Source organism: Lissotriton helveticus, chromosome 11, assembly GCF_964261635.1.
Source record: "Lissotriton helveticus chromosome 11, aLisHel1.1, whole genome shotgun sequence".
Lineage (NCBI taxonomy): Eukaryota > Metazoa > Chordata > Amphibia > Caudata > Salamandridae > Lissotriton > Lissotriton helveticus.
Window position 1 is genome coordinate 987,200,588 of NC_136072.1, and position 22,437 is coordinate 987,223,024.

Sequence of the window (22,437 nt, forward strand, 5' to 3'; positions counted from 1 at the left end):
ACGATATGGAACACATACATCACAGTGGCCTCATCCTGCAGTGCTCCAGCCGTGGCGCTAGCTCTTGTATGCGTCTTGATTCGGGAGTGAAGCGCAGCTGCCGAGGGCTTTCATGTTAAGTGAGCCGCCTTCCGTCCGTGCTGGTGTTTTACCCAACATCAGCTTGCATTCTGGGACTTGGAGTTTGTATTTTAATATTGCAATCCGATGACCAACAATGTCAGCCATACAAAGTGCTGCTGAACGAAAGACCAGAAGTGCCTGAAGTTAAAAGAACATGTCGAGGTAGAGAGAAGCTCTCAGAGGTCGGTGAGGGAACATGGAAGCCGAGTTCACAAATGTTTTGGTGGGGTCTGCGTCACGTGACTCAAATCTGAATATAAATCGGGAGAAATTGCCGGTAGCGCCTAAATGTGTGGCGAGCTCATCCTCTTGTAAACTGTAAGGAATTGAATGATTAATATCTGCACACTGAGCCCAAATACACTGCCCTTTGTGTCACTTCCTTTAATCAGTGGTGGAGGGATCCTGATCCGCTCAGTCGCTCTGTCAGGATATGGTATAGGCTCTGAGGTGGGTGGAAGGCAGAGACAGGTGGTCCTTCTGAGCCTAAAGCGCCCACGTGAGCGCTGCTGACCCCACACTCTCTGCTTTCTAGCAGCAGCAACAGTGTTGTTCAGTCTCCCTCCCACTGGAGCTGTTGCTGTGAACAGCGAGGAAGGGTTTGTAAGTTTGTAAGGAATACATGTTATTCTCCTCAGGAGCCACGTGTCGCCAGACCTTTCTGGGGGACAGGAAAGGAAGTTAGGGTAAGAAGAAACAGGCGTTCCATGTCACCATGCTCCCTGGGGACGGTGTGGGTCCTGAGCTCATGCAGTCCGTCAAAGAGGTGTTCAAGGTGAGTCCGTTTCTTCACCCATCGTGTAATGTGCCCATGATCCATTCTCTGGTTCCTTGACATTGGAGCAGTGTTCTTACCCCCAGTGTCTGTGCTCCGCAGGCTGCGGGCGTGCCCGTTGTGTTCGACGAGTTTCACGTCAGCGAAGTTCAGACCACAGCCTCGGATAAGAAGCTAGAGGAGGTTCTGAACTCGATGAAGGCTAACCGCGTCGCCATCAAAGGTACGGGAGGCTGCGTTGCACTGAGTTACACTGTGGTCCTTTAAAAATGGTTTAAAATGTTGTGTACTCCGAAATTAAAGACGAATGAATGGCTCAAAGATGTGATATATGTTGTACTCTCTTGTCGTAGCGTCTGCAAAAGTAAATACTTACCCATTTGTTACTTTACCAGCATCTCTTACACAGACCCTAGATATTAACCCCACCCCTTACCATATACTCACTAGACCTTTACATTACCTTAATTCAGCCCTTACTCCAATGCCATTCCTTACACTAACCCTTAGCACCCTCCCAATCCTATCTTTAACCTTGTGTCCATCATTGTCCTTACCCATCCATTACCATAACTCTCACCTTTACCTAACCCCTACTCCTATCTGCGGACATCTCTAACTGTAACTGTAGCCGTAAACCTTACCCTACACTTCACCCACCCATTGCCTTAATCGTTTGCCTAGCCTCAATCCTCCCACTAACCCCCTTCCCTTACCCTAACTAATAATTGTAATCTTTTCCTTTTTTCTTACCGAAATCCATACCAAAAATCTTAACAATAGCTCATTTGATATGCAAAGGATAATTTTCGATTTTTTTAAATTATAATCCCGCTTTTTTGGGTACTGGGATTTGTGTTGCACTGTTCATTTTTGTTTCAAACACTTTAATGGTTGGCAACAGGAGTTTGTATCCAGCTTATCCTGCCGGCTCCCTCCTGATGCTCTGTGTTGCTTCCTACCTCTCACATATGTGTTTGAGATGCTGTTTCATGGTCCACCAGCAAACTTATGGCATAATTTAGATATGGCGGGCGGGTTACTGCGTCACAACAGTGACGAATATCCCGTCCGCCATATAAATCCTATTATATCCTATGTAATTTATATCTTGGCGAACAGGTTATCCATCACCGTTGTGAAGGAGTAACTCGTCCACCAAGATCTAAATCACACCCGTACTCTTTCATAGCAGCAGCTGGCAGTACCAGCGCCCTTCACAAACTGTCGGCCATTGCTGCTAAGTCGCCTTTCGCATTTCTCTTTGCTTATCAGTGCATAGAGCAGTGAAGGCTGTTGGCTTATACCCCTCCAACCAGCCATCTGCAATGCAGCAGACTGTACCATGCATTACCACCACCGTCTGGACCTTCACGATAAAAGTGCCGCCTTTGACTCGTGCACCTTCAGCTAATCAGTCACTGCTTAGTGGCAGCCACATCATTGTGTTGTTATCACTGTTCTGTCCAAAGGTGCACATCTCCCTCATTGTGCAAGATGAGCCTTTGCATAGCTGCATGCATAGCAGTACCAAAACCATCACCTCTCTCCGTCTCCGGAGGGCAGCAGCCTACGCCTCACTTCCCACTACCTGCCTGGCCATCTTTGTAAAGTAGCAGACACCGGTAGAGTAGTGAGTGTGCAGAGTAGTGAGTGTGCAGAGTAGTGAGTGTGCAGAGTAGTGAGTGTGCAGAGTAGTGAGTGTGCAGAGTAGTGAGTGTGCAGAGTAGTGAGTGCTAGAGAGTGCAGAGTGACTAGGCGGTGCTAGAGAGTGCATAGTGACTAGGCGGTGCTAGAGAGTGCAGAGTGACTAGGGAGTGCTAGAGAGTGCAGAGTGACTAGGGAGTGCTAGGGAGTGCAGAGTGACTAGGGAGTGCAGAGTGACTAGGGAGTGCAGAGTGACTAGGGAGTGCAGAGTGACTAGGGAGTGCAGAGTGACTAGGGAGTGCAGAGTGACTAGGGAGTGCAGAGTGACTAGGGAGTGCAGAGTGACTAGGGAGTGCAGAGTGACTAGGGAGTGCAGAGTGACTAGGGAGTGCAGAGTGACTAGGGAGTGCTAGGGAGTGCAGAGTGACTAGCTAGGGAGTGCAGAGGGAGTGCAGAGTGACTAGCTAGGGAGTGCAGAGGGAGTGCAGAGTGACTAGCTAGGGAGTGCAGAGTGACTAGGGAGTGCAGAGGGAGTGCAGAGTGACTAGGGAGTGCAGAGTGACTAGGGAGTGCTGGAGAGTGCAGAGTGACTAGGGAGTGCTGGAGAGTGCAGAGTGACTAGGGAGTGCTAGAGAGTGCAGAGTGACTAGGGAGTGCTAGAGAGTGCAGAGTGACTAGGGAGTGCAGAGTGACTAGGGAGTGCTAGAGAGTGCAGAGTGACTAGGGAGTGCTAGAGAGTGCAGAGTGACTAGGGAGTGCTAGAGAGTGCAGAGTGACTAGGGAGTGCAGAGTGACTAGGGAGTGCAGAGTGACTAGGGAGTGCAGAGTGACTAGGGAGTGCAGAGTGACTAGGGAGTGCAGAGTGACTAGGGAGTGCAGAGTGACTAGCTAGGGAGTGCAGAGGGAGTGCAGAGTGACTAGCTAGGGAGTGCAGAGGGAGTGCAGAGTGACTAGGGAGTGCAGAGTGACTAGGGAGTGCAGAGTGACTAGGGAGTGCAGAGGGAGTGCAGAGTGACTAGCTAGGGAGTGCAGAGGGAGTGCAGAGTGACTAGCTAGGGAGTGCAGAGTGACTGCCGAGATTAAGCTAATGGCAATATAAATGACAATGCCATTTATTTATCTGTTTTCAAAACCAACACATAAATACAAATGTTGTCATTTACAATGCCAATAGCTCTAACTTTTCCAAAGGCGAAACCATTGCATTGTAAATGCTTGTTATTTCTTGTGTTTGATGTAGCAAGCATCCAATTGCCGAAATCCAATAAAATTAAACCCATACACTCATGTATGGGTTTCTCACAAGTCAACACATCAACAGACTAAATCAGTACATATCAGTACTAGGAAGAGTGAACTCATTTAAACTGTAGGTGCTTTCACTACTTTTGCAATCTGACTGAAGGAGTGTACATATCCCTGGCAAATAAAAGCTTTCAGGTCTGCCAGATTCAATCAACAGATCAGCTCAAATAGAACCAAAAAGCTTCTTTGTTGAATCGACCAATGACTTAGGCTAAAGGAAATTGGGCTTTTCAAGTAGACAAAATACAGGAAATTCAGTCACTCAAACATCTCCCATCATCTAAGAACAACCCAACCAAAGGGTCCCAAACACTACATGGATTACAGTGATTGAAGAAAGCCAAAGGAAGATACACAATCCCATTTCAACTTCTACCAGGAAGGAAGTGCATTTCCCAACATGTCCCCATAATGATCATGCAAGCACCTTAACCAAAACTATCTCATCCTCTATTTTCTATCACCTTTGCTAACTTTCATAAACTGTGCACAGAAAATACCCGTTTACTGGAGCGCTTTGTGGCTGCTGAAGGAGCACACACATTAGGGATATGTGTATAAAAAACTATAAATAAGTATTTTCAAAGCCTTCTTTACAAGCAGCTGATGCAACTATAGCCACTATCATCAAAGAATATGTGACATCTCTTCCTGTTTTAGGTCTTCAGTTGTGAATGCCTTACACCAATAAAACATTTTCTAATGTACTCTGGAATATGGTCAACTACTACTTTTTTGAAGAGAGCTAATTTGGACCCCTCTCATTTTCAAAATTGATATTCCCTGGAGCCAAAGTTGATCTACTCTTTGATGAACTTCGAGCGTGCTGTCAAAAACACCATCTGTGAAAGACATGTGCAAGTGTGAGTAGATCGGCTTTGGCTTTAGGTCTAGGATAGATATCAAATGATTGGCAGTTTCACAGGTAACAGGATTTGGAACCACCATGCTCACGGTATACGACTCAGGGCACTTTTTCCAGGAAGACAACCACTGTTTTGAGGGTTTGTTAACGTCTGTTGTCTTTTGGTGCTATTGGACTCTGATAAGTGGTTTAGTTCTATGTTGTATAAAGTGTATACATATGTATTGTTAAGTATACTTCTTTTGTGATTGTCAAATTTTAGGCTTTTGGATCCTTTTGATTGCCGCATCCTGAAGAAGCCTTAAAGATATAAAGGCTGATTTGCGTCGTTCTTTGTTTTTGAGAAGCCCCATAAGACATATTGTGAGGTTAAATTGAGTCATAGGAGATTTGGTAAAGGACAATGGCCTGGACTCCTGAGGATCTGAGGCTACTTCGAGGTGGAATCACAGTTGTGTAACCACCAATTGTGAGCAATAACGAGACAAGAAAGAACAACAGGTCTTTTTAAATAAAAAGGAATGAAAGGATAATTCACTCCTATGTGGATTTAAAAAAAATGGGACACAAAGAATTGTATATATATGTGCGCTTACTTTTAGAAAAGTAGTTATTTGTGTGTATAGTTGTTTTGTATCAGAGATTATAAATAACCACAACAGGGTAATGTTGACACAAGCTGTGGTTGTTCCTTTACCGTATGTAGAATGGGCCTTGAGTCTTCCAGGGATAGGTCGGCTAGACAGTTGATAACAAAGAAATTCACGCACCTTTCCATCTGGTAATAGATTGCTCAGAAGTAGCGAGCACTTGTCTAATGTGACCATAGAAGGGAAGAATGGTTTTGCTTTCCTAAATCCTTGATTTTGACTGAGTAAAACCATAAGACTCTCCTAACGTCTTGTGAGTCCATTGAGCTCAGCTCTGGTGTTCAGGACAAGAAATCCCTGCATTTTTTGTTTTGTGCCATGGTGAATATGTCTAAGAATGAAGTACCTCATTCCTTAAAATGTCGTCTACAACTTTACCATTCAGTAACTATTTGTGGTTCTCCTTGTGTCACCTGAGGTAATCCGCTTCTTGGTTCTGAATCTCCTGGGCCATGAATCACAATCAGAGTGATCCTTCTGGCCAGGGACAAATACCATATCACTTCTGCTTGCAGAGTTAAATGTCTTGATCGTGTTCCTCTTTGTTGGCATAGCACATGGTGGTGGTATTGTCTGTCTAAATCATGATGTCCCTTGTAGCCAGAGAAGGGAGAAAAACCTTGAGTACAAAATGAACCATTTGCAGTTCCAGAAGATTGATGTGATAATTATTCTATCTGTTTATCCAGAATCCTAGATTGTCAGATGTTTAATATGGACTCAAAACCATGATAGCAACACATCTGTGAATATGGCTTGCACTGGAGCCTGTTTATTTAATTAGACTCCTATTAACAGATTTTGACAGTTACTCCACTGTGGCAGTAAGTCTATTGCCAACATTGTGAGACTAAGGGTATTGTCCCAATCACCGCTTTCTTTAGGCCACTGGTCTTACAGGCACTGCTGGAGAGGTCAAATGAACGCGCTTGTGTTTGGAACTATGTATATGCAGGATGCTAGGAGTGAGGCAACTTTGCGAGTTGTTAGATTGTTGGTAACTCCCAGCTTCATGCATTGTCTTTGAATGGATAATACTTTCTCATCTGAAGGATACACACTTTTATTGAACCTTTGCCCTTAGATATACAAGAAATGTTACTGTTTCTGTACCGATTTGTGCATGTTGTTTTGCTATCATAGATTGGGCAGTATCCTAGCTGTGTTCTGAACTCTGTGATGCTTTTGGCTCAGAATCCGCTTTTATTAGTCAGTCGTTGCGGTAGGGATAAACAATATCACCTTCTTCGTTAGATGGTGTACAACTACTGCCATGCACTTTGAAAAGGTCTGTGGGTCCTATTTTAGGCCAAAAGGCAGCAATAAGGTAGCATGGTGCATTGACATAGCTTGTCTACCGCTAGAAATCTTAGAAATGTCTTATGATGATGTGCTATAGGAGTTGAAAGTAAGTAAAGTGAAGTTCGATGGCACACTGCCAATCATTTTCCCTTATGTGAGTTTATGAAAAGCCAACATCCTGAATTTCTCTTTGGCGATAAACTGGCTGAGAAAAAACACGGATCTAATATGGGTCAATATTATTTTGGCTTTTCTTTAGGACTAGAAGAAATACCTGGAGTAAACTCCCTCCATCTGCTGGTCTAATAGAACTATTTCTATTTTTCGCTTTCGTAAAAGAAGACCAGTTTCGTCTTTCAGTAGAAACAGCTGATGCTTTGGGAAGGACACTGGAACTGCCCTGAATTTAAAAAGGTATCCTTGTTGAGTGATGTTCAGTACTCATATGTCTGTGGTAAATAGTTTACACTCTTCCAGGTAAGATGCCATGGTAACCTCTACAAGAATTGGTACCTGTAAGGGGTGTTCTTCCAGGTTAGATAACATGGCTCCCCCTACAAAAATGAGTAACTGTTGGGAGGGGGTGTTAGGTCATTATCATTTGTTTCTAGAGGAATTACTTCTTACAGACTGTGTGGTCTTTGTGGGAGTGATCTTTGATTTCTGATACAGTTTGTAAAATTGCTGCTTTTGATATGGTGTCTGGTGTTGTTCAGTCTGATATGACTATCTCAGGGATTGAACCCTCTAATTAAAGTACTGTCTCTCTTTGGGCATGTACTGTTGTCTAAACAACTTCTTTTGTTCCTTCAGTGTAACTGTCTTTTGGATTTCCAATTCATTCAAAACATATTTTCTTCAGTATGTTGTCTGAAGCTGTTAAACCAGAAAAAAAAGTACTTCATTATTTTCATTTGTGCATTAGGCGTTAAGGATGACGGGCGTAGCCATGATGCTCTCCTCTAGAAACTTCCGTGGCAGCAGCTGGCTGCAGCAAGCTCAGCTGTGTCTACTGCTGCTCTGATTAGCTGGTTGGAAACCAGAGATCCTTTCTTTAACATCTCCATAAAATGTTGCAGCCAATGTTTTGGCATGTCTGAGAAAAGATTGAATGTCATCCCATATCAATCTATGATACATGCCCAGGAGTGCTCTAGCACTGGAATGCCTTAAGTGTGTAGAAGCTGTGCTACACATTTTCCATTCTGTCACATACAACCTCTTACTCTCTCTCTTTCTTTCTGGGGGGAGCAGCTCACTTTGGTGCAGATGCATGCGATCGCCTGACTGCGGTAACTATGACTGAATTTGCCATACAGTCTGCCCTAAGGAATTCTGGGTTTTACTTGAAAGGTTTGTATTTATTTAAAAGGTGAAGTGTTACAGCCTTAACTGTCATTGCTGTTGTAAATTTCTCTTCTGGAATATGAGGCAGACCCAGGGGGAGAGGTAAAATAGGTGTGGGTGCTGTCTTGGCTGTAGGGTCTCCAGTAAAAAGGATATTGCTGGCTAGGGTGTTTCTAGGGAGATATTAAGCTTCGCTGCTCCTCTAGCAAGGGACTGTTAAAACATCATTCACTAGAGAGACTCTGGATGGAGAATCACGTACGCGCCCGTGCCTCGTCCAGCGCCAGCTGCCCAAACTCATTCAATAAAGCGTCGCTGCTGGTCAAGAATGAAACTCCTTGAACTGAGACCCGATATTGAATGTAGTCACACCAAGTGCAACCCCGTACTACTTGGTAAGCAGTTTACTTGTAAGGATTGCTCCTTTTCCCTCGCTCCACTTCGGCCACGCCTGCGATGGGACACTGCAGGACTATGCCCAACTCCCCCACGCGAACTCAAAGCGTGTCTTCTCAACTGCGGGTCCTTGCCCAAGCATGCAAGTGATATCTGGCTATCCCTTGCCTCCAATTCCTGGGATGTGATGTTCCTAACGGAGACATGGATAAAGGATACTTCCAACCCAGATATCACCCTAGCAGTATCCTCTGACTACCAACTTGTCGGGATCAATAGACCTGGCAAAAAAATGGGAGGGGGGATTGCCATAATTTTCAGGACGCACTGGAAGATAACATCCAGGACATTTGTTTCAACTGGGCCGATTGAATCAATGTATTTCAGCATCTCCGAGGCTTCGCACCTAATCTGTGCAGGGGCGCTGATTTACAACCCGCCCTACACGCAGCCCACATACGTTGCTGACTTACTAGCGACCTTGGCGGACCTTTCCCTAAAGCACCCCCACTTCACTATTCTAGGTGATTTCAACCAGCATATTGACGATAACACCTGTGCAAAAGCTAAGTCCCTAGTGGAAACTATGGCGGGTATGAATCTCGACCAGAAAGTACATGGACTCACCCATACAGCGGGTCACACTCTAGACCTCATTTTTCTAACCTACCAGGCCTTACTACTCGAGCACCTCTTCCTCTGACATGGTCAGATCACTCCATGATCCCTTTTAACCTTAAGACATTCACTCCCCCTACTTCTCACTGCAGGACAAAGAACGTAGGAAGAAAGTGGTTTAAGGTCAAGTGCGATACGCTTAAACCAGCACTGACTACTCTAAACTGGCCACCCTCCAATGACCTAAATGCCGATGTCGAGCTATTCAACCGGCACCTCACTACAGCCTTAGAGACCATTGCCCCCCTAACTACTCTTTCCTCGGCCCGAACTAAACCGTCTGCGCCGTGGTTTTCCCAGACCTTGCGGGAAGAAAAAAGTAAATGTAAAAAGCTTGAAGGCCTATGGCGTCGCACCTACGACCCGGCTGCTAAAACATCCTACAAAGATGCGCTGAAAAAGTTCCATAAAATCAAACATACTACTATGAAGGAATACTTTTCTAGTAAAATTAATACCGTGGATAACTCAGCAAAAATATTATTTCAAATCGTGAAAGACTTCACCAAACCAGCTGCCCTCACTCACACGATTGAGCCTAGCCAAGAGCTCTGTGACGGTCTCTCTGACTTCTTTCATGAAAAAGTCATTGACATCTTTTCCTCCTTTAATACTACTGGTGGGCCTAGTGAAGGGATCTCTCCCCTGAGCCTCGCCCCCACCAGTGACAAGAGGTTGCGCACGTTCAAACCTATCTCATTGGATATGGCCGTGCAAAAAATACAGCAATGTAAGTCAGGTTCCCCGCTGGACCCCATGCCCGCCCAGGCATTCACAGTCGTGGCTCCTACGGTCGTGCAATCCCTGGCAACATTATGGAATGCCTCCCTTCAGTCGGGTCTTTTCCCGAAGGCATGGAAACAGGCCATCTTAATTCCTCTTCTGAAAAAGGCAGAGGTAGACCCGGCAGTGTATAGTAATTACCGCCCAATATCTCTTTTCCCCAAGCCAGCAAAAATTCTAGAAAAAACCGTCCAAGAAAAACTCTCCGACTATTTAGAGTCAAATGATCTCCTTCACGACTCTCAATCCGGATTCAAGTTCGGATATAGCATGGAGACGGAACTATTGAAGGTCACAGAGACCGTAAGGGAAAGCGTGGAAAGAGGAGAGGTTACCATGTTAGTGCTCCTCGACCTGTCCGCAGCTTTCGACACGGTCTCCCACTCCATACTACCGGATAGACTCCATGATATTGGGATTTGTGACACCCGTCTGGCCTGGATCACATCGTTCCTGACAAACCGAACACAACAGGCGTGGTGTCGACCTTTCAGGTCCAAAGATAAAAAAAAACCTCAGCTGTGGTGTCCCGCAAGGGTCAGCTCTCAGTCCTCTCTTTTTTAACATTTATCTTGCACCCCTGGCAAAGGTGATAGAGGCATTTGGGGTCAGAGTGGTCTCTTATGCCGACGATACATAGCTTCTCCTTTAGAGACCACTCGGATCGTGGACTGGAGAAATTTAAAACATGTCTCCCCAACATTGTCACATGGATGACTAATAACACTTTAAAACTTAACACCAACTAAACAGAGGTGCTATTTTTTAATCAATCAACCCCCCTACTGCCTGGCAAGTGGTGTCCATCAGAGCTGAACCCTCCCCCTTCCCCTGTAAAAATGGCACGCAATCTCGGTGTCCAAATTGACAATGAACTATCTTTTAAAACTCAAATTCACAAAGTTACCTCGGCCTGCTTCGGCAAACTACACATGATAAAAAAAATCTCCCCCTACCTGCACTTGGAGTCAATGAAGACGGTAATTCATGACCTCATCACTTCCCACCAGGACTATATCAACAACCTCTATCTGGGAGTGCCTGCCTACCTCCTACACCGGCTACAGATCGTGCAGAATGCCGCGGCAAGGCTGATCTGTAAGGTCCCTTACTGTCACTCGATCTCCCCTCACCTAAAGAACCTTCACTGGTTGCCTATTGCCGCACGTGTCCAGTTTAAAGCCCTGGTACTTATCTTCAGGGCTCTGAATGGTAAGGGGCCTGGATATCTTAGACGAAGGTTGAAGATAGTCCATTCGTCACGGGCACTTAGATCTAACCACCTCCGTCTCCTGCTCCCCCCCAGATTCCATCTAGCCAGGAAGGGTGGCAGAGCTTTCGCGGTGGTTGCCTGCCTCCAGGCTCTGGAATGCCCTGCCGGTCAATCTCCGCCTGGCTGACTCAGAATCACAATTCAGGAGCAAACTGAAGACATTCCTATTCTCCAGCCGCTAACCCCCAGGTTTCTTTCACTCGCGGTCCTCAGCGCCGGGACACCCCCGTTGGGGGTAGCCGCGCGCTTAATAAATATCAGTATAAATAAATAAATAAATAAATAAATAAATAAATAGTGATATTGGAGTATATGAAGAACGTGATGTGGTTCTATTTTCTTAGTGGAGACAAACGTCACTTTGGAGGCTTTTCTTGGTGGTGAAACATTCAGAGGGGTTAAAAGGTGCTGGACTGGATCCTCAAACAATATGATCGGTCTCAGGAGATTATATGAAAGTGGAGCAAGATCTGGTATAGTAACCATTCTAGAGCGGTCAATAGGAGTGATAGCTATTTCTTCTCCTCACCTTTCATTTGGAGAAGGCTGTAAGCATCTGAATAGGCGAAAGCCTTTTAAAAGTTGATAAGTAATGCCCAGATTGAACAGATGGAGACAGTAATCAAACATTTGACGTCAATTGGAGATGGTGATAAGGTCATCTGAAACTTCTTTGACATCGATGACGAATGTGCCAACAGTTGAATCATACGTTCCGCATAGACATTCTATGAATTAAGAGTCTTGTTGATGCGTGTCTCTGCCACTTGATCTCTTTTCTTTAGATATCGCTGAGTAGGAATCTTTTTCAGAAAGTGGCAAACTTAGGGCTTGACTCAAAGTGTGACAGACTGGCAACACCATCACAAATATGACTAGTCTCCCATCATCATATTACAAGTGCATTATATCCCATGGCAATTGTAACAAGGTGGACGGGAAATAAATCATATCTGTGACGGAGAACCTAGCTGCCAAACTCTAAATCGGGCACTTAAAGAGGCCAACCGACAGGATGATGTTTCTAGCCTTTTCTTCTTATTTATCTCTTCTTCTGCCCTCCAGTTCTACATCATGTTCCTGAGCCTGATGCCTTCCCCTCTCCTCGATTGTTCTCTTAAGACTTTTTTCTTTTAAAAAATACCACATTCTTTGACTGATTGAGAGGCAGGGAAGTTGGCAACACAGTCCATCTTCCACATGAATGGCACTTGAAGATCAGCAATTCCATTCTGGCTAAAAATAACAGTATGAGATAGGAAAAAAAATTAATTTCCTCAACAGATGATATTATAAACGTTGAGCGAAAGAGAGAAATAGTTTCCTGACAGGAAAAATTACGGTTTTCAGAGGCGTAAATCCACACAGGTGTTTAGAGATCCTTCTGTAACAGACCAGAAACATTATCTGGCTCTGAGAGGCAATTGCCAGTACAAAGTATTGTGATGAAGGAAGGCTCTCAGGTTCTTAAGGGAAATGTATTTTCTGCTCTATTGCGAAGAAAAGCCTACCAGGCTCCATTTTTATCTTCATGTACACTATGTTTTAACGTTTTTGCACATCAGTTGTAAATAGACAATCTGAAGCAATATTTTGAGCATTCAATAGAAAAATGACACCTCTAATAAACTTCCACTATATACAACTATACATAAATACACAAATTAAGACATTTTGTGATGTTATTTCCATGAAAGAAAAACTATGTAGAAAGGTATTCTGGGGTTAACACACACAGGTGGGAATTATTCAAGTGACCATCAGTGAAGATCCTATATTGAAAACCTCCAACTCAAAAAGTGGAACGTATGGTCCAAGTATGAAGTAACGTTGTTGAGTCTGGTGAGCTGTTATACAAGTACGAATGGTGTTGTATGTCACATCATCACTGTGCCACAGGCCATTCATAGATGATCAAAAGAAGACATGAGGAATGCCACAAAATATGTGGCATACAATTGAGTCAAATTACCTCAGGTGGATGTTTTGCTGTGGTTGCTGTGCACTGCCTTGCTGCAAATGCCTACTCAGGGTTTGATCCTTTACAGTACAGTGTTATGGTTGACAGTGTTACAGGCACAGGAAAAAGGCAGCCTTGCTGCCCTTAATCAGGCACAAACTGTGGTAATTTCCTCATGTCAGCCAGGAGATTTGCATTACCTGTAGCTGCAAGGAATCCAGATATACGGTCTTGTCTCATGTGCTATTGATGTTGTCTTGCCCCCATCCCTTTCCATCATCCTTTTGGAAAGCTGAAGGTTAGTTATGGTCCAATAACCACGATATTTAGATCAGCGTTTGTTTTTTAAAGGGAGGGGCAACGATGGTATGTTTCAAAGACAGTGAAAAGCCAAACTGATCACCTTTGAAGCATAAGAACCCCCTTTAACCAGCATGAATAGTATTCAATCAGCAGATGTTACAGCACAGCCAGGAAACAGTGGATCTGTTTGGACAGTCTTATAACGAGCCAAACAAAATAAAGCAGACATCCTTCCTCATGGCTCCCACAATATGGGATGAATTGCTGAAGAGGTTTGTTGTGCCTGTCCCTCTTTGCAATCTTCAAAGATCTTAAAACACCTTTGTTCTTCTCCAACCAATGTCTGTACAATCTCTCCTTTCCCACATGTCACGCCCATGCTAAACTCTCTTTGACCAGTTTATTCTTCTGTTACTGCATGTTAACAGTTGTAATACAGTAAAGCAAATCACTGCTTCTGTTTGTCAGGATGGTGCTTTATGGATACACATAAAAATAAATAAAAAGCTAATGATTGTGGTTGTTAGGCTAAAGAGCAACAATAATCCTACCCACCAGACTATACAAAAACATCACTAACAAACGCAATATTTCTTAATTTATAAATACAGCATGTAAAATGTAAAAAGCAATAACATATTGAGTTTTCACTCACCACCTGGGCACCAAACTGATGTTCCACAGTTCCCAGCAAGGATTCTAAAACGTTTCGGTCAGCTGAAAGATGAGAGAAAGAAATTTGTATTTTAGTATGCTGGGGATAAAGCCTTGATTCTTTAGTTTAGATGCAGTTATCTTGTAAGATGATTCTGTCACTGTCTTCAATAATAAAACATATTATACGAGAATTCCACATATACCAAATGAATTAAGAAAGCAGCATTATTTTGCAGTGCAAGGAACTGGTCTGTTAGCTCTAAAGTGAACAAAATAGCTGATCTGTGGTAGGGAACAACAAACTTCACAAAAACATGAACTTGCTGGAATCTGCTTAGCCGTGTACACCAAATGTTAGAAATAGGGATCTCGAGTTGGCAAGGGTTTGCACCTTTTTGTCCAAGTAAGGACCCTTTTTTCTAGTCAGGATAAGGGAGTTACACTCCTAAAATAACCCCTGCCCACCCCTCTTTGGTAGCTTGGCATGAGCAGTCAGACTTATTTCAGAGGCAGTGTGCAAAGCATTTGCACATAACCAACAGTAACACAGTGAAAACACTACAAACGGACACTTCACCAGTTTCAGAAATATATCCAATATTGTATATACTTAAAACAAGACCAAAACTATAAAAATGCACAATACAGTACTTAAAATGTATACTTTGCAAGAATACTTGAAAAACACAGTACGTATGAGTCGGTAGCTCCGTCCGGGGCTACCGCGATGCTGATAACAACAGAATCTAAAGTTCCAGCCGACGGCGTAGGTACGGGTCGGCGAATGAGTGGCCAACTCGGTAACAGTACCCTTCTCAGTGCGGCGGGCACGTTGTTGCATGCCGGTCGTGGCAACCGTCGCGGTTGCGTAGCAAAATGGAAGCGGTGCTGGGTGCGGTGCCCTCTAAATGTGGAGCAGGTAGCGGCTCGGTGACAATCGTCCAGACGGCTTCGGTGAGACCAAGGCAGGGCTCGACAAATCCTCTCGCCCGCTCGCATTTAAGAGAGAGAATTGATGAGGACGAGCTATTTTTAGATCCTACTCGCAATCTAACTTTTGTCCCCTGTCTTTGAAAAAGGAGCAAAAGTGTCCAGATAACACGATTTAAAGGCATTTTTATTGCTCACAAAGGGAATGAGCAATAAAGATGCCTTTAAATCTTGTTATGTTGTCACTTTTGCTCCGTTTTCAGAGATGGAGGTCAAGTAACTTGCAGTTAGGTCGAGGGGATTTTCCAAGGTACTAGACCTGCAGGACTAGTACAATTTTTCAGATTTTTTGAGCCCTGCAAGGCTTATAGTGCAGGGCGAGGCGATGCTCCATGCAGTGCTGGCAGGATGCGGTGCAAGCGACAGAGCTGGTTTGCGGGAGCTGGCATCGGTCGGCCCAGACTGCTGTGTGGGACGAGGTGGTGCGTCGTGAAACTTACGAGCGGTGCCCCCAGCCACGATGCAGTCACGGGTGTCAAAGTCAGCAGCAGCGACAGTGAGACCAGGATGGTGAAGCGAGGCGGTGTGGAGTGTGGTTCCCACAGGTCACAGTGCAAGCAGTGGCATTGGTCATTGTCGCCAGTGAGACCAGGGTTGCGGTGCAAGATGCGGACAGTGCCTTCTGCAGTGCCGTCAGAACTCGGAGCCTGCAACGGAGTCGGTTGCATTTCCCTTCTCTGTAGCAACTGAAACAGCAGTTCCAGAAGCGGTACCCAGAGGCTGGTGAAGTCTTTGCAGTCCCTGAGACTTCAGAACAAGAGGCAAGCTCTGATTCAAGCCCTTGGAGAAACTCAGCACAAGTAAAGAAAGTTCAGTCCAGTCCTTTCACTGACAAAAGCAGAAGCAGCAACTGCAGGCCAACCCAACAAAGCAACAACACAGCAAAGGAACAGTCCTCCACCTAGCAGCTCTTCCAGCTCTTCTTCTGGGCAGGTGCCTTCATTCAAGAGGGTTCTCAAGTTCTGGGCCCCCGTATTTATACTACAAAAGCCTTTGTTCTCTCAAGCAGAGAGTGTATGTGCTCAGTCCACACCAGTTCTGTCCTCACTGGCCCAGCTTCTTGGCAGTAGGTGGCGACAGCATTGTGGAAGGCAGACCAGGCCCATTCAGGTGAAAGGAAATCTTCTCCCATTATTCAGCCCAGCCCTGACTCAACAGACTCTCTGGAGCCACTGCACATCCCCAGCCTCTGTCACCCCCAAAGCCAGACAGTCAATACACATCCTAGCAGAGGCACACTAGATGGCTAAGCAAGAAAATACCTACTTTCTAAAAGTGGTATATTAAAACACAGAATGTAAAAACCGCCTTTACTTAAAGATACATTTTAACATTCTAAGTTCAGGCATACTAAACTTTATTTTCCTACCTGGTACCAGGGGTAGTGATGTTTATAAGATGTTATAAACAAACTCCCCATTCTATCCAATGGACACAGGTAGCCTTGAAAGGGTGAAAAACAAAACTGGCAGTATTTCACTATTAGGACATGCAACACACACCAGGGCATGTCCTACCTTTCACATACACTGCACCCTGCCCACAGGGATACCTTTGGCCTACCCTAGGGGTGACTAACATGTAGAAAAAGGAAAGGTTAGGGACTGACAAGTGGGCCCACTTGCCAGGTCGACATGGCAGTTACAAACTGCATGCAGACTCTGCAGTGGCAGGTCTGAGTAACCTTTAAAGGACTACTTTTGTGGGTAGCACAATCAGTGCTGCAAGCCCACTAGTAGCATTTGATTTACAGGCCCTGGCACTCTCAGTGCACCTTTCTAGGGTCTTACCAGTAAATCAAATACGCCAATCATGTAAACACAAATCCATAACGCAATTTACCACCGGAGCGCTTGCCATGAACAGCAATGAGAAAGTGCACAGTGACACTAAACCAGCAAAAACAGAGTCAAAACCGGGAGGTCAGAAAGCCTAAAGACAGGGGAAACACACCAAAAGAGGCCAACACCGAACAACAAGTATTAAAGAAAAAATAACTTGTCCAAGTCAGACAATGGATAAGAGACAACTTTTCGTACTTTGGTAAGGACACTGAAGGGAAGCTCTGATGAAGAAGGAGAAATCTTGCCTCCTTCTAGTTCTAGATTATTAGCATTAATGGGACCCATGAGCTAGGAGTGACTGCGCAGAAAGAGCACAGGTTTTTATCCAGCTTTGGTAAAACCCCCAAAAAAGAGAAGTGAATAGTTGCTAAGACTCGACTGATATTCCCAGCAAAAGAATAAGACAAAAACAGCGTGGGTATATTTTTGGTATTGCTAAGGAGGCAATTACCTCTAGAGTAGCATTTCACTTCTGACCTAAGGCACAGTTGTACAGCAAAAACTGGACTACTCTTTTTTAGGTCTCGCCTGTCAATGCGCATGCGCATTGAGCGGAGCGAGACTATAGGGGCTTAAACAGAGTTTAACTGGACTGGCGATTTGATGCAGTGCATGTGCGCTTTTAGCTCAATGCGCAAGCGCAATGAATTAAAATGCGCGTGCACAGCATCAAATCGCCAGCCATCTGTTGCCCAGCTTGGTGCCGCCAGCAGCTCTTCCCGCTCCGCCCCCTGCTGCATCAAAGGCTTTCACGGCCGGCTGGCCGTGCTTTCAGTTTCACGGCCGGCAGGCCGTGTCTCCTTTTCTTTTAACTTGTTTACCTTTTCGCGGCCACGTTTATTTAACTTGTTTTCTCTTTAAGTTATATTTTCATCAGTCACGGGGTCTAAGTGTACCGTGGAATGCTAACCCACTTTACTGACTGCAACATAGTTGTTGTTGCAGGCACAAAAGCTACGCATTTCTCCAACCGTACTTCCCCAAACATAAAACATTTGTTAGAAGCTGTTCACCTTATACGTTCCCCAACCGTAATGCATTTTTTGGGCTTGCGTTAACTTTTAATCACAAACACGGTCTAAGTGCACGTGATACGTTCTCCAGCTTTTCCCACTTTGACCGTACTTCCACTTCTTTAAAGCTGTTCTTGGAGGTACAACGGCTATGCATTTCTCCAACCACACTTCGACCAGCTGCTACAGGAAGCACACAGCATGTTTCCTTTCATCAACCGGGCGCCTGCTGTGTTTTATCTTTTCAAATGGCAGCCGCGCATTTTCTCACAGCACTCGCCAGTGCAGGAGTGGATTTGTGCCCTTCACCCTCCTAGCTGTGTCTCTTCCGGGAACCCAACTGCCTCGCGGCGCACCGCAGCTCCCCTTCCCACTTGCTTTTTAAAGTTTCTTGCATATTCTTCTCTCCAGCCTCTGAGGCGCACTCAGACGGAACAAACTTCATGCCTCAGGCGATTTAAAAAATCAGCCGCACAGCAATACGGAAACATTGTGGGCCATTTGTGTAGCCAGAAGCATATTGTTGTCTCTTCCCATGCTCCTCCACCCCCAGCTCTCCACTCTCTCCCCCCTTCCCTTCTCTCTCTCTCCCTCCTTGTTTAAAGAGCTTGCTGGAGCTCCGTTGTCATCAAACCTATCACTGAGGAGGAGCGCTTTACACTCATCATTGCAGTCAATCTTGTTTTTAAAACTTTCATTTCTGTCATATTTGCTGGCTGACTTCACATTGTTTTGCCTCTACCGTTTCTAACTGACGTGAGAGACTGGACTTTGAAAAGAGTTGTAGTTACGTCCAGAGAAAAGTAACACAGTGGGGTCCAAGGTAAAAAAAAAACATAAAAGGAAAAATGTAACTTGGGACGAATTAATTATCAGCGTTCATCAGATTCTCATAAAAACTCAGCACGTAGGCTCATCTGTACAAGTGCAAAGCCCCTCTAGTAAAGAGCATGCCTGGGTACTAAAGTAATATAATTTGCACACAAAAAAAGTGTGACATCAAAAAAGGTTTTCTGAGGTACAGGTTAAAGTGGTGGCCACGGGTAGTAGGAGTCCTTGAAACGTATATGTCTTGCATCCCTTTCCCTCATACGTCAGCCGTGGAATATATTGCCTTTTGGCGTTTTATATCAGATTTTTTATATCTTTAAATGGTAATGGTCGAACGTATGGCATGCAAAGGAATTAGATGTTGTTACAAAACAGCCGAGACAGCTTTCTAAAGAACTAATCGCATACTTATGTATTCCCAGCGCCACCATAGTCCCCGGTAAATTGGGGTTCCGTTGAACACGGCTGCCGCAATGTTTACCCAGGGTGGCCAGTTGCTCGGGAACTTTCAACGCCATGGCGAGTCACACTTCCTCGCTCTCCGTTGAAATGCGTACGTGGCTGTAACAATGTGTTGCGGAGCAGAACGCATCCAACATTTTAAGAGATTGTTTCTTTTGTTGACGGGTTCCGAGGCAGCCACAATACGGTTTGGGGTGCGTCAAAGGAGAAAGTGTGTGACGCGGAGAGGGGCTGGCGGCGGCAGAGCGGAGAGGGCTTGCGCGTCTACTTGCAAACAGTGCTGTGTGGAGAGACGTGTACAACACGCGTCGCCTCCCCGCAATGTACAACCGGCACGGCACACGGCCGTTCGTCTCTGATGTTGCACCATCCTCGCCCCCCTACTTGCAACCGTTCCTTTTGTCTGTTATTTTCTTTTGTGCCCAAGAAATAAAACATCCCCTTGGCTGCAAATCGTGTTCCCTGCGCTAGCGCGTGGGGCACACTTTAATGATTTCGAGGAGGCGGGGACAGGGAATAGACTAAAAAACTAAGTCGCTAAGTTCGGTCTCGGTGGCAAAAGAAATGTCACAATTCGTTTTATTTGTATAGACTGTTGCATCCTAGCTTTGCCTCTCCTCACTCTCCCCTCTCCTCACTCTCCAATCCCTCTCTCCCCTCCCTCTCTTCCCCTCCCTCTCTTTCCACTCTCTCCCCAATCCCCTCTCTCCTCACTCCCCTCACTCCCCTCTCTCTTCACTCCCCTCTCTTCACTCCCCTCTCTCCCCACTCCCCTCTCTCCCCACTCCCCTCTCTCCCCACTCCCCTCTCTCCCCACTCCCCTCTCTCCCCACTCCCCTCTCTTCACTCCCCTCTCTCTTCACTCCCCTCTCTCTTCACTCCCCTCTCTCTTCACTAACCTCTCTCTTCACTCCCCTCTCCCCACTCCCCTCTCTCCCCACTCCCCTCTCCTCACTCTCCCCTCTCCTCACTCTCCCCTCTCCTCGCTCTCCCCTCTCCTCGCTCTCCCCTCTCCTTACTCTCCCCTCTCCTCACTCTCCCCTCTCTCCTCTCCATCTCCCCTCTCCTCACTCTCCCCTCTCTCCTCTCCATCTCCCCTCTCCTCTCCATCTCCCCTCTCTCCTCTCCATCTCCCCTCTCTCCTCTCCATCTCCCCTCTCTCCTCTCCATCCCCCCTCTCTCCTCTCCATCTCCTCACTCTCCCCTCTCCTCACTCTCCCCTCTCCTCACTCTCCCCTCTCCTCACTCTCCCCTCTCCTCACTCTCCCCTCTCCTCACTCTCCCCTCTCCTCACTCTCCCCTCTCCTCACTCAACCCTCTCCTCACTCAACCCTCTCCTCACTCAACCCTCTCCTCACTCAACCCTCTCCTCACTCTCCCCTCTCCTTACTCTCCTCTCTCCCCTCTCTTATTCTACCTCTCTTCTCCTATCTACTTACCTCTCTCCTCTCATCCCGCTCCCCTCATCACCACCACAGCATCACTCAGGGGCACCACAACATCACTATGCGCCACTACAGCATCATTGAACGCCACAGCATTACTCACCGCCACCACAGCATTACTCACCGCCACCACAGCATCACTCAGCACCACACCAGCATCACTCAGCACCACACCAGCATCACTCAGCACCACTCACCATCACCACATCATCACTCAGCGCTACCCCAGCATCACTCAGCACCACCACATTCTCACTCAGCGCCACCACAGCATCACTCAGCGCCACCCCGGCATCACTCAGCGCCACCCCAGCATCACTCAGCGCAACCACAGCATCACTCAGCGCAACCACAGCATCACTCAGCGCAACCACAGCATCACTCAGCGCAACCACAGCATCACTCAGCGCAACCACAGCATCACTCAGCGCAACCACAGCATCACTCAGCACCACCACAGCATTACTGGTTCAAATATGTTCTTTCAATGTTTCAAGCGGTTTTCAAGCTTTATTACACATCACAAAAAGATGTTAATATTTCACTTCAGTTCTTGGATTTTCGTCACAATAAAAAACACTGAACATAATCTTCACAAAAGTTATTTACAAAAGTTTAAGCTATTGCCATTACAAATTAAATAATTTATTTAAGTATTAATCATTTCAAAAAATTAAAAGCCATTGTTATTTGTAATATCAATACATTTAATTCACGTAAATACAAAACATGTTGCATTACAAATGCTATAGGTGTAACATTTGCGAAAGTTATAACTGTTGCCATTGTAAATGACAAAGCTATTAATTTAGCTAACATAATAATTTAAAAAAGTCATTTATAAGACCAATAGCTCAAACTTTCCTAATGCGAGACCTATTGCATTTCCAATGCTTGTTGTATAAGGAAGCCTCCAACATATCGTGGAAGCCAATTTAATTTTCTGTCAGGTATATTTGGCAAAATAAGTAATTCAAGAATATGGCAGTGACACCAAAGAGCAAATGTCTGTGTAGGGGTCTAATATTCTGTGGGTGAGTAGAAAGAGAAAACAATGTGTGAATAGTAGCACACCTGGGAGTGTGGGAGGGTTAAAGAGTTAGAGACCCTTTTGAAAGTTCACCCGCATCTATATTACTGGAGGTAGCCGGCTTGAATCGTTGCAAATCAGATGCTCCTGACTGATGAGGAAAGAGAGAATACAATAAAGGTTCCCCACAAGCAGGATGAAAGGACCTCTATCATGCAGAGACAAACATGGGAAGCAGCTATGTCAAAACGGTGTCCCAGGAAGTATTTAGAACTAACTACCATGAGAAACAATCTCTCACTTTACCCATGTGCAAGAAACCCACCAGTACACTCAATTCAAGATTAAAGGCATGATTTAGAGCATGGTGGTCAGGTATTCTGTCACAATTGTGATGGATATCCCATCCGCATTATTACAAGTGACATAGGATATAATGCTCCTGCCATAAGGCAGACAGATATCGGTCACATTTGTGCCGGAGTGCCCATCTGCCAATATTCTAAAACAGGCCATAAATTCTCATAACAACCCAGTGATTGGGACACTCCACAACTGAACCAATTATTTCTTTATAAGCACTGATGCTTCACCATTGAATACAATGGACAGAGATTTAATGATTACTTTGATTAAATGTCTGGGGGATCAACGACGCAACAATACACCACAACACAGTTAAATAACATACAATTTAGTGCACGAATTGATTTAGTAAAATTGGTTGTGAGGAATAAAAATACTGGTGAAGTGGAGGG

The 22,437-nt window shown here is 45.3% G+C and overlaps 1 protein-coding gene across 1 annotated transcript in view; it reads right to left on the bottom strand.

Annotated features, from left to right (window-relative positions):
- The window catches only part of ANKRD13A (ankyrin repeat domain 13A), a 482,945-nt gene that overhangs the window by 262,939 nt on the left and 197,569 nt on the right, over nt 1–22,437 (bottom strand). Inside the window, exon 9 of the mRNA XM_078667340.1 lies at nt 14,063–14,124. Coding sequence (XP_078523466.1) covers nt 14,063–14,124 — 62 coding nt within the window. The remainder of the gene's footprint in view (nt 1–14,062; nt 14,125–22,437) is intronic.